The sequence below is a fragment of the Bactrocera tryoni genome, chromosome 2 (genome assembly GCF_016617805.1).
Source record: "Bactrocera tryoni isolate S06 chromosome 2, CSIRO_BtryS06_freeze2, whole genome shotgun sequence".
Lineage (NCBI taxonomy): Eukaryota > Metazoa > Arthropoda > Insecta > Diptera > Tephritidae > Bactrocera > Bactrocera tryoni.
The window spans coordinates 68,343,852-68,360,204 of NC_052500.1; the positions used below are offsets into that span (position 1 = coordinate 68,343,852).

The 16,353-nt window shown below is 34.9% G+C and overlaps 1 protein-coding gene across 1 annotated transcript; it reads right to left on the reverse strand.

Moving 5' to 3' along the window:
* Nucleotides 1-1,138: 1,138 nt before the first annotated feature.
* On the reverse strand, nucleotides 1,139-15,734 carry LOC120768511 (protein teashirt). Its single transcript, XM_040095236.1, has 2 exons — nucleotides 15,440-15,734; nucleotides 1,139-4,079 (listed from the first exon to the last, which is right to left on the reverse strand). The coding sequence occupies exons 1-2, from the start codon at nucleotides 15,490-15,492 to the stop codon at nucleotides 1,139-1,141; spliced, it is 2,994 nt and encodes a 997-aa protein (XP_039951170.1). The 5' UTR covers nucleotides 15,493-15,734.
* Between the last annotated feature and the right edge of the window lie 619 nt (nucleotides 15,735-16,353).

Genomic DNA, 16,353 nt, shown 5'->3' on the forward strand with positions numbered 1-16,353 from the left:
AAATGTATATAAACATGAGTTTAACTCTCAGCATTCAAACTGATTATAAGAGTCCTCCAATTTATTTGTTTTAAGGAACTAATATATAAATAAAATACAGCAATTGATATACATTATTTTTAGGTAATTTAGCGACTTTTTTAAGCGAGTATTCTTTTGCAGCTCGCCTATATATTTTTTATAAGAAAATAGAACTTAAAAGTTTGTGGAAATTTTTAAAACTTTTTCTAGAGAACTTAATAGATTTTCATAAAAAAAAGTTGATTAAAAAATGAATAAAATTTTATAAAAACCTTACATAAACTGTCTAAAAATATATTTTTCTTTAACTCACCTCGTGTTGTGTCGGCGGGGCTGCTTAATTTTTGCATTTGCCTCGGTCATTAAGTTAATGTTGTTTCATATTATATTCTACACAATCAATAATTGTCTTTATTTTATAATTTTTTTGTTGTAAAATTGTTTGCTTCCTCTCTGCTGCTGTGTGCTCACTGTCCGTACAAGCTTGCCGTAGTCGGGAGAAAACCCCTCGTTCCGTGATGCACACGGTGAGTACTCCCGAACTGCCGCAACAAAAAGCTGACGATCACAGCATAACTAAGTTTTCGTTCGCCCACACAGGAGCCCGCCCATAATACGCGGTTGGACTCATTTACGTACTTTTCGCACTCTCTCTCCCTCTAACTTTCTTTCTCTCCGTCTATATTTCTCGCTCTCGTTTTGTTTTCTACGAATTGTAGACGCATTCTTCAAAGCAGCTTTCAAACTTTGAAGAATCGAATAGAACCTTCTTGGAGTCTTTGTTATCTCACCATATCCCACTCTTCGTTTGTAGTTTGAAGCAGTGCTGTGGAAAGTCGCACACTCAAATTTTTTTTGAATTTTTTTATTTATTTATTTATTTTTTTTTTTCGTTTTTTTTTTAAGAATTTTTTTATTTGATTTATTTTTATCCGACTTCCGCATCACGTAAAGCTTTTTATAGCGGAGTGCGGCTTGTAAAAAGCATTCGGACACGACGCGTCCGCAGCGCGCCACTCGTACACAAAAAAGCCCAACACCCAGGGCGTCAGGTGGCAAACAAAAAATTTTTGAAATCTGTTTCTCTCTCGCGAGACGAAAAACAAAAGGCTGAGATTTAAGCGGTTTTCTCTTTTTTTATGCAAAATTGACGTAAAGCAGCAAGCGAATTTGAGGTGGTGAGATTTTCCGGTGAATCGATTTTATTGCTTAACGACGCTGCCATTGCCGATGCCTGCGAGCGACTATTCGGTGTTGTGGTATTACTAGAACTGCCAAGCGAGTCGAACATGGAGGAGAGTGCATTCAACGAATCGCTCGGATATTTCTTCTCACCATCGTACGATTTAATACTGGATGCTGGCGATTTTGGTGTAATGGAACGATGACTATCGGTGGGGCTGCGCGGTGCGAGCGCCTTATTCATTACGGGACTAATAGCACCTACCGATTTGGTGGGTGTAACACTACGCTCTTTGTTGTTATTATTGTTATTGTTGTTGTTGGTAATTGAAAAATCAGCGCCATTGGCGACATGTTGCATAGTTGAGTCGTTGGCGTTGCCATTTTGTGGGCTTTCATTGCCACGCTCTTCCTCCTCAATCTCAGACTTAATCTCCATTTTGATTTGTGGTGCTTGTTCCATCATGACGTCACCATGCTCGGACTTTGGTTTGTGTGACTCGTGCTCACGTTTGATTTCAGCTGATTTTGGTTCCATGCAGCTCAGCATTTCGTTGGATTGTGGCTTCTCTGGTGTGGACACATCCATCTTTCTTGCCTCAACATGCGTTTCGGCGCTGCACTCACTGCCGCTGCGTTCGCTGCTCGTATAACGGTAATGCTGATAGTATGGATCTGATGTATCGATTAATGGCTTATTGTAGTCTACAGTCTCGTCGATACCCAGTCGCTTAAGTATGCTCGAGGCAACGGGTGAGGTGTTCTTAGTCGATGAATTTGATGGACTTGTGGCTGGTAAGCTGGCATGACGCGGTGGCGTATCAAAACTGGTCGTGAACATCTGTTCAATGGCGCTCAGCACTGACGAAGAGCCGGCTGCCGACTTTGTAGCGCCATTTTTCGGTTCCAAATCCGGTGACTTAGTTTTATTCAATAAACCGCTTACATTCAAGCCAGCCTTAGCAGCCTCATCGTCGGTCACCTTTACGCCCGTTATATATTGACGCATGCGTTCGGCAAATAGCGCAGCATCCGATTTGTCATTGCCAGGCCCGATGCCGGTGCCCTCGAGTGGCATGCGTTTGGCATTCTCGTAGGTACGCTGCATCTTGGCCTCCATGCTTTCGGTTGCGTCATTTTGTGCGCCCTTCATTTCGAGCAACTTACGCACGGGTAGCGACTTCTCGCGCTTTTTTGGTGCCGGACGCTTGCGACTGCCAGCGCTGCCGGCCATGGACTGCATCAACGGTTCGGCATAATGGTTATTTTTGGCCATGTGATTGCTGAGATCTCCTAATGAATTAAACGCTTTATCGCATACTTTGCAAGTCAGCACAGCGCTGAGTGTGCGACTTTCCTCCGAGCTCAAACTGTTGTGACCATCCTTTGAATCGCCGCCGCCACCGGAGGACTTCATTGAGATCGTTTGTTCTTGTGACAAAATGTTCGTGTAATGCTGTGTCTCTTGCATGTGCTTGGTCATCTCGCCCAGCGAACGGAAACTTTCGCCACAACGCATACATTTCAAGATCTGCATGGCCTGCTCCACACCCTTACCCAGCCATACATTCTGACCGCGAACCAATTTACGCGGCAGCGGTGTTGGCGGATCGCCACGATATTGGAACGCATTTTTGGCCGCTGCGGAGGGTGTGGAAGACGAGTTGGATTGAGAGCCGCCGCCACTATTTGGTGGCTTACGTAGGTTGTGCGAGTGTTGCTGACCGCTGTTCGCCTGTGGTGGCGGTGGCTGATGGTGACGATCGGTGTTGGGTAAATTGCCGAAAGGTGGCACATTGACGCCACAGTGTTTGCTGTCTTTCATGTGCGTGGTGAGCGCTTCCAGCGTGGAGAAACTCTGCTTGCACCAAACGCAACGGAAGACCGAACTGGCCACACCCTTATTCTGCCAATGCGATTGCCAGATATTGTGTCGCGCCTTGGACATGCCCTCTGTAGAGGCGGTCAGTGTTGTGGAATTTTGTGTGTTAACGGAAGCGGCAGATGTAGGTGGGGGCACGGCAGCAACCGGTGTTGTGGGTGTGCTCGATGACGAACGCGAAGACTTCTCCTTACGCGGTCCCTTTACAATATCAGACATTTTCTCCAAGGGATCCACGACTAAATCATTCTTGCCATTCCAATCCGGAAACTGTCCGGTGCGAAAGATGTTTGCCGCAGCAACCGCTGCCAAATATGGATTGACTGCGGGCAATAGCGGTGCTGCGGGCACCGTCGGTGGTGGCGCAACCAATGGTGGACTATCGGTTTTAAAAATTTTCTTAACTTGTATCTGTCCGATAGTGGAGTCGGGTTCATGATCACCATCTGCCGAACGCTTACGCGTACCTACCGATAGATCAAGTGGATTATTAGCATCGTTGGCTTCCTCATCCTCGTCGTCTTCCTCGGATGGTGGCGGATCCGCAGAGGCGGCACGTCCAAAGAGATTTGTGCGAAAGTCTAAAGCCTCTGAATTGTTGCTCGAAGCGGTGGGTGATGCCTGTGGTGGCAGCTTGAATGGTGCTGGCGCATCTGCTGGTAATGGCAGCTGAAAACGATGACCCGCAGCGGCACCCAATGGAAAGCCATATTGCTGTGCGGCAGCCGCAACCATTTGCAGATATGCCTCCATTGATGGTGGCTGTGCGGGCAGATTCTGAGGTACAGCTGGGAATGTAGCAGTCATGGAGGGTGGCAAGGGTAACATACCGGCGCTGGCAGCAGCTGCTGCAGCCGCGGCAGCATTGGCAGCGGCAACGCTGGCATTTTCACGGCTATCGCGACCATTCTCCGAGGAGTTGGAATCGTGTGAGGGACAACGCTCGCTTGAGTTGGCCGACTCTGTGGAACGTGGACGTGCTGTCGGCAAGGCGCTGCAAGGAGAAGAAAAATAAAGAATTCGGAAATTAGACAAATGCGATTTAAATGGAAAATGTTGTGTTTGAATTTCTTTGAAAAAAGTATATTTTCATAAAAAAATTGTAGTATCATAATGTTTTAAATTTAGCATTTTTAAATGTACGAGTAGAAGCTTATGACAATATTTTCAACAGCTAAAAGAGAGCGTCTGACGCCTAAGAAAGTATATAATTGATCTACGTGACGAGCTGCGTCGGTTTATCCAGCTCCGTATGTCCGTTTATATATACGCGTACAAGGCCTTCAGCTTTCAAGATATTCACCTGAAATTTTATACACCTCCTTTTCTCTTCAAGGCGCTATTCATCTGTCGAAACCGCCGATAACGGATCACTATAGCATATAGCTGTCATAAAAAGTGAACAATCAAAATTAAGTCGTTGTATGCGGAACTTATTTATTTGGCAAGATATATTTACGAAATTTTGCACAAGTTATTGCATGGACCAACTCTATAAGCTGAGAATATATTTTAAAGATCGGACTACTATAACTTATAGCTGCCATACAAGCTGCTCGATAAAACTCAAGTCCTTGTATGGAAAGCTTTTATAGTTCAAGAGATATATGCTCAAAACTTTACATAGATTTTACTCGAAAGCAGTGCTATAACTTCCGAATGTATTATTCAGATCAGGTAACTATAGCGTATAGCTGTCATACAAATCGACTGATCAAAATCAAGTCTTTGTATGGAAAACTTTTTCATGTCACGGGATATCTTCATGAAATTTTGCACGGATAATTTCCGTAACCAGTGCTATAAGCACCGAATATAGTGTTCAGATCGGATCACTATATCATATAGCTGTCATACAAACTGACCGATCAAAATCCAGTCATTGAATGAAAAACTTTTTCATTTGTTAATATAGCTTCACGAAATTTGGCACATATTATTTTTTAAGGCAACTCAATAACCTCCAAATATACTGCGTAGATCGGACTACTATAACTTATAGCTGTCAAACAAACTAACTGATCCAACCCAAGTCCTTGTGTGAAAAACTTTTTAATTTCAAGAGCTATCTTCTCGAAATTTTGCATAGATATTTTCCCAGGTCTGTGCTTTAACCTCCGTAGATATTGCTCAGATCGGATCACTATACCATATAGCTGTCATATAAACTGGCCTAAATTGAGTAATCACTTATTTATTAACGCATTTCAACAAAAATCGGTGCTTGCATTTTAAAAAATTAGACCACGAAGGCGTTATTAATGATCACACTACTATATATTTTTACACAAAAGCATGCATACAAACACATGTACATACATACATGCATATACAAATATATGTTATGTACACCTTATCGCATAACCAATCTGAGTTTATTAGCTTGCTGTTTAAATCTGTTGTAATCGTTCATTGCGTTGATACGCTCGACGAAATCAATTTAGTTGATTTCAACAGTGTTTTATTGAAATTTATTAACCGACTGTCAGCATTTCGCGCTTTCACGAGCAAACAAATCAAAATGCCACAAATCAAATCATATGTGATGACTGCGCTTAAGCCAACATTTATTGGTTGAAGGGACGCCACGTATGGGAACAGTGTTTACGCGCCAACAAAAATGCATGAAAATGATAATAGAAGTGTGTTGGCATGTGTGTGTGTGTTTATATATTTTTTTATTATTATTTTATTTATGTATATTTATATAAGTAATTGAATGCCAAAGCATAAAAGCACAAAGTTTTCATAAAAAAAAATTTTATACATACATACATATATTTATACAAACATATAATTATATAAATATATGGAATATAATAAATAATATTCGATTCAAGCGCTTTCAAAATGCTGTCTTGAAAGACACTATAAAAGCTGCGTCTCTCCTCTCAACAAAAGAATTGCATTCAGCTTCGCTTTGTTTTAAGCCACTAGTTACATATTAAACATAACCCACACATACAAATATACTACAACTAGTGTACATAAACCCGCCAACTAACTGTAATACTTGTATATTAATATATATACATATGTATGTATATACCTCCATATATATGTACATATATAAGTATAATATAAGGCACAAACATCGAGCTGATTGCCTTGATTCGTTTGGCGTTGAAGAATGGCTTCGTTATTTACAGTCAGCCGTCTGTGGCTTTCACTCCGCCTTTCAACGCCAACCCCCCACCCTGTCGCTTGTCAAGCCCGCTAGCCGGCCAGTCAGCCATTCGTTCGCTTCGATTGCGCTATGTGTCTCAAATATCTTTCACTCGCTCAAATAATTATCCAGCTTCATTCATTCTGGTGGCATAAATTTCACATACAAACACACACACTCACACATCCATACATGTGTCAATTTGTACACGCTCAAATCGATGAATTCGAGCGGCGTCAGGCAGCGCATTGTGCAAATGTACGCGCCACAGCTGGTGTTTTCTCGCTATTTAAATGTTTTGTGCATAAATTATGAGCAAGAAAAAAAGCGCTGCGTGAGCATAGAATTGATGTGTGGAAGACGAAAAGGCATACAAAGTTGTGGTAGGTAGGTATGTAGGTACATATGTATGTGCTGCGGATTTTTATTGCTGCTGATAAATAAAGCAAATGTATTAATCGAGTTTTTGTTGTAATTTATGCTGCTTATCTTTCAATGCCTTTTAATAAAAATACTAATACTATTTAGATAAAATCGGTAGTAGCGTTTGCGTGGAGATTTATAATGAAGAAATTTTGGTAATTAATAAATAATACTTTCACTGTTTATATATGCTATATTGGTTTGTCTAAAATTTTTGTCAAATTTCGTGATGATAGCGTGTCAAATAAAAAAGTTTTCGATACAAGGATTTGATTTTTAGCGTTCAGTTTGTATGACAGCTATATGCTACAGTAGTTCGATCTCAACAAAATGCTCGGAAATTGTAATGTTGTCGTAAGCAATCAACTTTGCTAAATTTTCTAAAGATATCTTCTTAAATAAAAAATTTGTCCATACAAGGACTTTATTCTGATCGATCGGTTGGTATGGCAGCTATATGCTATAGTGGTCCGATCTGAACAATATATTCATAGATTATAGCATTGGCTAAGGGAATAAACTGAGTAAAATTTCGATATGATATCTCAACAAATAAGAACTGTTTCCATACAAGGACTGGATTCTGATCGTTCAGTTTGTATGGCAGCTATAAGCTATAGCACTCCGATCTGGAAAATTTCTTCAAATCTTTAAGCGTTGCCCTGGACATTAATCTATTTCAAATTTCATTAAGATATTTCATCAAATAAACAAGTTTCTCATACAATAACTTAATCTAGTACGTTCAGTTTGTATGACGGCCATAGGATATAGCAGACGGATCTAGATCTGAATTCTCTAACCTTCTCTTAATATTGTAACGTTGCCTTGGAAAATAATTTGTTCCAAATTTCGTGAAGGTAACTTATGAAATGAAAAAGTTTTCCGTACAAGAACTTCATTCTGATCGTTCAGTTTGTATGGCAGCTATAGCCTGTAAGGATCCGATATCGACGTTTTCAACAAATGAACAGCTCCATGGAGTGAAAAGAATGTGTGCACAACTTCAGATCGATATCTCAAAAACTGGGAGACTAGTTCACGTATATACAGACGGGCAAACAGACGTGGCGAAATCGACTCAGTAAGTAATCTTTTGTATATGGACTACCTGATCTTTCATATATATAATTTAAAGATATGAGCTTCTTTTGCTTCATTTGCTTCTAATTATTTCGAACTTCTTGACGAACTTAATATACTCTGTTTAGGATATTTTAATCCAATAATTTCGAAGAAGCTTTGATACAAATGAAATCCTGTAACAAATATACTCTAAGTATGATTCCTCCTCCTACATGTTCGGACGTCTGATTAATTAAGATAGCTTCAGAATGCGAAATATATCAACGCAATCGGCATTTCAATGCTTCAAATGTGACGAAACGAACAAGCAAAAGTCATAAATGAACTTAATGACCAATCTCATTAGAAATTTGTCATAAATGTTAAATTTGACAATCTTGGTTCGAAATACGTTATTGCTGTAGTTTTTTCTTTTTATATCCAGCTATAATTCAGATTACTAACTAGAATATTGATTCTGGAAATAAAAGTGTAGTAAAAAATAGTTGGGCTTGAAGATAAAAAGTAAGATAAAGGTGAATCGAACCCTTACATAGTTACATGATTAAGTTTTAAGTATATGTATATCAGCTCTGGAGACCTCGAGTATGCCGCAAGGAAAACTAACAGAATGTCGGCCTTCAGATCTTAACGCAAACTATATATTAACCACGATGTAGTTCAAAACGTTTGATTTTAAAACAAAACTTGATTGATTAAAAGTTGAAATAAGACTGTGAGAGAAGGAGAAAACTGACTTTGCATTTAAAGTGAGTGGAATTGGTGAGAGTCGACAAAGCCTCAGATACGTTTTTTATCATTACTCAAAGGAAACTATAAGATTGAAACCCGAGATATATCCAAGCTTCGAAAACTTATTTAAACGCTCCGAAACCATAGATTTTCTCCGAAACAGTAGCAGTGATTTTGAAAAAGTATGAAGAAAAACTCTACCATAACTCCAATAAAGAAGTATGTGAAATATGAGATGCGCCACACAAAAGGGGGCGTGGCAAACTGCGACGCCGCAAGCCAACAAGCGTTTATAATAATAATCTTCAAAAAGACGTGTTCATAAAAGTTCAAGTATAGCCTTAATAAAAAGTAACTAAAAGTTGTGAGTTAGCAAGTTAAAGTGCATTTTCTAATAAATTCTAAATATAATGTGGCTAGCAAAGCTTAATGTTTTAAATATCAACCACAGTGACCGGAAGCAAAAAAACAAAAAAAAACAGACTGTTACTGTTCTAGATTGTGTTTTGAGCTACGGCACACTCTTCTAAAATAAAAAGTTGAGCCGACTCATCACGCTACATATACATTTATATATAAAGTATAGAGAGTATATAATTATAGAGTCTCCGACGTTTTCTTTTGGGTGTTACAAGCTGCGTGACAAACTTAGGTTTTCAGGGTATACTCTTAAATATATAGACAAACATATTGTCACCTAAAATCTAAAACAACGTATCATCAAACAAATCGGATTTGCGTTTTTTATTGCTTACGATTATTTACATCACTTTACATATATTTAACACACAATTGTCAGCTATAGCTGACAGATTTAAGCTATTTATAAAAAATATGTAACCAATACATAAGTAACATATAACCATTTTATAACCAAAACTCAAATTCAATATGCGTGGTTTAATTTACATATACATATTACGACATATGTAAAATAAGATATAACCACTATATAACTAATATATAACTAATATATAACCAATACATAACCATTTTTTAACCAAAACTCAAATTTTGTTTTAAAATGAATGCTTTCTTTTATATCATTTCTTTCGCCTTTAAACTTATGAAAAGTGAAGTTACGTTATTTTGAGATTTAAGTGACGATATATAATTTTTTTGTTCTAAAGTTTATTTTTTCAGCTATAGCTGACAGATTTAAGCTATTTATAACCAATATGTAACCAATATATAAGTAACATATAACCATTTTATAACCAAAACTCAAATTCAATATGCGTGGTTTAATTTACATATTTTTTTGTTCTAAAGTTTATCATAAGCTAGTTAGAACTGCAGATATACTTTTTTTTAGATATATCTCATACAATTTAATACACTACTTTTAGCAAAATAAGTTTTTAATATGAATTATATAAAAGCAGTGTATACTTCTGCATCACATATCAGCAGTTCTGTCACCAGTATTGTTTCGCTTCGACCTTGTCTTTAAAAAAAGTGTTAATTCTAGTACAAATGTCATAATTTTAAACAAGCTGCGCTTGATTAAATAAACTTGATTATTAATTAAACTTTGAGTTTAGCACTTAGTACTTGACAAACCTTTGATTATCACAGCGCGCCTCAATCAAAGGTGAAAATTTATAGATCAGTTCAGAAACCAAAAATAAAAACTTAACTATTTTCCTATTTCAGCGGCATAAAAAGCACGCGCTTTATCACTCATTTCCTCTGTACACGAAATTAATGATACTACACAAGTTAGCATACGAAATCACGCAATTGTAAAACAATATAACAAATCTATAATTTCTAAAAAATATATATATATTATTTTTTTTTGTTTGTTAACTCGCAGCATTTCACATCCGACTTTATATCTACGACTTACAGCACTTTTAATTAAATAACACGGTATTCGGACGCCATTACGTCAGATTTGATTGTCTCCGCTAATTTATGACATCCACCGGACACATCTATTTTCATGTCTATTCAACACTCAATGCCTCGATTAGTTAACTATTTTCTTTATAAAATACTCACTGTCACTTGGACATTATTTCTAATCAATTATTTATCAACACATTATGATCTACGCGCAAATCATGTTGCCAATGTAATGAGAGCAACTAAATGAAATAACTAAGAAATGTAGATATGTATGTGTATAGATATACGTACATATGTATATTAGTTTGTATGTTTGTATATGAAAAGATTGAAAATATTAATAATTTATAGTGCTCATTAAGTATTGGCCAGAGCTAATGTGAGTTATTGTGTATATATGCATAAGTAAATACGTAGATGTATACATATACATATGTATTTACAAAAACAAAAACAAACAGTAACTCAAAGCCAGAATACCCTTTACAGGTGCACTTTTTATAGCCTAAAAGGGCATAAAAATATCTTTAACTTGATTTTGATCGCTCAGTTTGTATAGCAGCTATATGATATAGTAGTCCGATCTGAAAAATTTCATAAATAATAATTCGTGCCAAATTTCGTGACGATAGCTTGTCAAATAAAAAAGTTTTTCATACAAAGACTTTATTTTCAACGATCAGTTTATATGGCAGCTATATGCTATAGTAGTCCGTTCTAGAAAATTTCTACAAATGTTTAAGTGTTGACTTGGAAGATAATTTGTACTAAATTTCCTTAAGATATTTTGCCACATAAAAAAGTTTTTCATACAAAGACTTAATTTTCAACTCCCAGTTTGTATGGCAGCTATATGCTATAGTACTCCGATCTAAAAAATGTCTTGAAATATTTAAGCATTGTCTTGGATAATAATTAGTACCAAATTTCATTAAGATATATTCTCAAATGAAAAAGTTGTTCATACATGAACTTATTTTTGTACGTTCAGTTTGTATGGCAGCTATATGCTATAGTAGTCCGATCTGCAAAATTTTTTTCAAATATTGCAGCATTGCTTTGGAGTTTAATCTGCTCCAAATTTCATGAAGTTATTTCATCATATAAAAAAGTTTCTCATACAAAAACTTAATTTTAATCATTCAGTTTGTATGGCAGCTATAGCATATAGGAGTGCTAAATCGGCGTTTCCGACAAATAAGCCGCTGCTTGGCGAAAGAAGCGCGTATGCAGAGTTTTAGAACGATATCTCGAATGCTGAGGACTATTTCGCTTATATACAGGCAAACGGGCATGGGCTAACTCGGCGCAGCTCGTCACGCCGTTCTATTATAGTACATACATATGTATATATATACTATACTTTATAGGATCTCCGACGTTTTAATTTGTGTGCCACAAACATCGTGACACACTTAGAATACCCTATACAAAGTATAAATATACATAATTGTTTTAAGTATAATTTTTCGCTCACTGTAGACACCCTGTCTTTGGCTTACTTTTATGTATATACAGACATATGTATGTACACATTAGAAAAAAAACGAAAAAAAAACTGTCATGCCATTAATGGCGAGTCAAATAGATTTATTATTTTACTTCAAGTTCATAGAAGCGTTACACATACACACACACATACATGCATGCATGCAATCTACTTGACCAATTAATTATAGCAATGTAATGTGCACATGTAGATGCCGATAAATAGCATATACTTAAATGCATTTTTGCTGAATTGTTTTGCATGAACTCAAAGCCAGAGGCACACCAACACGCCGCTTGCAATTTCTTGGCAGAAAATTAGTATTGTAAAATTTGTATAGATATGGTTTATTGATTTACTAAAAGCGGCTAACTAGTTGGTGCGTACAATAAACTATATTTTGCGGTTGCCACAAATCGCTACAATGTATGTATGTGCATATGTTTTGGAGCGCAACTGCCGGCCGTAATATCACTCATAATCGGTTTTATTTACAAATTTCGTTGGATTTATTGTAATGTTACATTAAAATTTATGTTTTTGAAAAAATTTATGTTTTTCAAAAAATTTATGTTTTTATATAACAAATATATGCTTACATGTGGTTTTAATGGCAAAAATTTAGACTAAAATGCATGAGTGTTGTGTTTTATGCTGCATTTTTGAAGCGGTAAGATTTAGCTGTGCATTTTCTAGCGGTGTTTCATATACTATATCAGATGTATGTATATTGTATAGATAGAGGCCCATTCATTTTACATTTGCTTTGTGCTATTTTTGACATATAAAAATTTTTCTAAAATAATATACTAAAAATTCCTTCAAAAAAATGTATACTTTCCAGTACTTTTATCAATATCTAATGCTTTGGATATGATGTATTTGCTAATACTTATACTATTTCGAATTTTCTCTAATTCACTCAATGTTAGCTGAGAGCGCTTTCTTTCTGTTGAAAAAATTTATTAATATATATATTATACCTAAAACGCCTAAATAACGTAACATCACTTTTCAGAAGTTTGCAGGCGAAGAAAGAACAATATAATAGAACCGTCAAATTTTAAACAAAATGTTGAGTATTGGTTATAAAATTGTTATATATATTGGTTACACCTGACTACGGAAGCTGAAAATTTTCTGCTACATATATATAGCTAGGGTTACCATATAGGTCTCAGTCAAAATCAGTCCAGTTGCATATGTACCCACCCGCCGATTCAGGAGGAAACCAGGGAATCAGTGCATTTTTCACGAAAATCAGGGAATCAGCTCAAAAGGTCAAAATCAGGGAATTCGCTGACAAATCAGGGAATACGGTAACCCTACATGTAGTATATGTAATAGAAACCACTCATATTGAAACAAAGTTTTGAGTTTTGGTTATAAAACTATTATATGATGGTTACATATTGGTTATATTTGACAGCGGAAGCTTACAGAAATTATTTTAAAAAGTTTTGCAAAACTTACTTAACACAAATTATGGTGTTAGAGAAAATTAAAGAGAAGAATATGAAAATCATCACAGACTAGAAAGCCTAATAAACCAGTATTCTGATTTGAAAGCGCACAAGGTGTGTTCTCATAAAAATTATCAATATTAAAACAAAATTTATTTCATATTTACGAGTATAAACCTAAAAGATCTCTCAGCAGTTCTTTTCATATTAAGCGATTATTGCAAAAAATGTTTTGAGAAATTAAATTAAGGACATAAAATTCTAAACTGATCAAAATATCTTTGAGAATCAGCTGATCTATTTTACATATAATCACTTATTAAACAATACCTGATTGCATATTTACGAGTATAAGCCAAAAAGGTCTCTCAGTAGTTTTATTCATATTAAACGATTATTCGAAAATATGTTTTGAGCAATTAAATTAAGAACTAAAAATTCGAAAATGATCAAATTAACTTCTAGAGTCGACTGAGACCATATCAATCTGTATCTGTATCTGTATGTACTATATCCTGTGCATACTGCTTCCTGAACCACTGTATTCATAAGAACTCTCCTCAAAACCATCAATTTGAATTCAGATTTCAATTAGATATATTTCTTCTTCTTTTTTTTTACTAGCGTAGACACCGCTTACACTTAGATATACTGCTGGGTTGAAATTATATTGACTTGGGAACGGCTACTTTATTGCATGTCTAACCATGTGCATGTTTAACCCTTAATTCATCCTTTGTATTGAAATTCATTCTTAGGTTTAGTGCTTTTTGACATTGAATATGACACCTGTGGATTATAGGTGTTATGCATTTCAGTTCACATAAATACATAACCTAAAAGTTATAGAACTATTTACTATAGGTCTTGGACATACTCGTTGAGTTTTATTAAATAATTTGTTAACATTTCAGAATTATGAATTTTAGAATTCAAAATTATGAAATGTTTTGTATAAAATTTTAAATTTCTGTAATTCAACTTCTGTCAGCATGTAGCTGAGAAGAGAAGCTGACTACATTTATTTCTTTTGCAAAATTACGCCTAGAAATCAAAACTTGAAAATTTGTTGTATAAAACTGTTGTCAGTCTATAGCATAGCAAGGACAGACTGTTGAAATGATTTCAAATACAAAATTATCTCTTGATTATGCCACAGACAGTAACGAATTTAACTTGTGTTGACAGTCTCGTTTAGAGTTGACAGACCATATAAATTTCCGGATCCATGCCGGTAATGTAAATCTAATCGTATGTTCATACAAATTTTCGGTTATATTCCGGTTATGTGGACGATATAATTTTCGGGTTATATTTCAGTTATGTAGACCTAACTATCATGTTAACAGCTCACTATATAGGAATAGAACTTGAACTGCTTCTTTTAAAAATGAGTTAAAATTTTAAACTTTGTCACACAAATACTAGTGCCCTCCTTGACTTCCTCACAAAGCAGTCACTTTTCTACTAGCATATACATAAATAAAATTTTGGATTTATAATTGCCACTTATGGTGGCTTGAGTTTCACAAATTCAACAGCTTTGAATGCTTCCATACTTTTAATTTAAAAAAATTATGCGAATTAGACAAAAACTCCTTTCGTCAGCTCAAAATATGTTTTTCATAAGTAATTGGTCTTCCTCAAACAAAAGTAGCGAGTTTTCCTGAACAAAAAGTACTAAAAACTTCGCTGGATAATCAAAGTATCTTAGAGTGTTTTAAAGTATTCAAAGCAACCTTCCACTTCTCTTTAGAATCGAATTTTCTAAATAAAAATGTATCTTTGGAGCATCGATAAGTCACTTGAAGTTGTTCTTGAGGGTTCTATATATAAATCACTCAAAACTCTCGTGCAATTCACTGGCTATAATTGGCTGCATCTCATTATTGATAATATGAATTTAACAAAAACTGATTTTTGTCAACTTAAATTTGTTTTCATTGCCATTTACTTTATATTGAATATTTTTACTAAGTCAAATAAAGAAAGCTACTCAGAGGCATCGATAAGTCACTGAAATATCTTCTTTATTACAATCAAAATCATCGTGTAATTTACTGCTCTATACATAATTAACTGCATCACAATATATTCTCTCTACTTATATAATATAATTTATTGCTTTTTATTGAACTTACCCAGCGTTGAGCGCCTGCCGGTAGATCTCAAGCATGAGCGCTTCGTGCAACATATTTATATTTTGCTGAATTTTGGCGGTATTTTGGCGACAAATTCTCGTTGGCAAAACTCTTGGCTGCGCTAACTTAATGTTTATTTAATTAGGCTTAAATTTTCTGTAAACTTTTTTTTTTTTGATTTCACAATCGAAATATAACAATTTGGCTTGTGGCGGAGAATTTCGTGGAGGGGTTTTTGAGACGAAAGTAGTTTTTATGGATTTTATGATAAATTTTTGATTTTTATGCACTTATTGGCTGTAAGAGTGTTGCCAATTTGTTATTTGACTGTTTTTAATTTATTTTATGGAATTTTTTTTTAAACTTTAAATACTTTTATTCGAATTTTTGTGGCCTTTTTGTATGCTTTTTAATTATTTTTAGTTTTTTGTTTAATTTTTATAAATTTTTTGTTTGAAATTTTTAATTTTTTTATTATATTTAAATTTTTCTTTAAATATTTTAAATTTTTTTAAATTACTCTTAATTTTCTTGTTTATTTTTAATTTTTATAAACGTATACACTTTTGCTTTCGAGTTTTTTGTATTTATTTTTGTAGTAAATTTGCATTTATTTGCATAAATATTTATTTGTTGTTGCTTGGCTTTGCAATTTTAGTGTTTTTTTTTAAGTTTTAAGTAAAACAAACTACTTAAATTTGTAATTTTTTCCGTAGTTTTTTGTATTTTAATTTTATTTTCTGCTTTAATGTAATTAAAATAGCTTTGTTCTTGCAGTAGGTATAGATTTTTAATTAGCTTAAATATTTTTGTTTTTGTTTTATATAAGTAAATATTTTAATATTTGTATTTAATTAAATTAATTAATTGCATGGATTCGTATACATTGGGTTGTTTGTTTTGTAGCTTTTAAA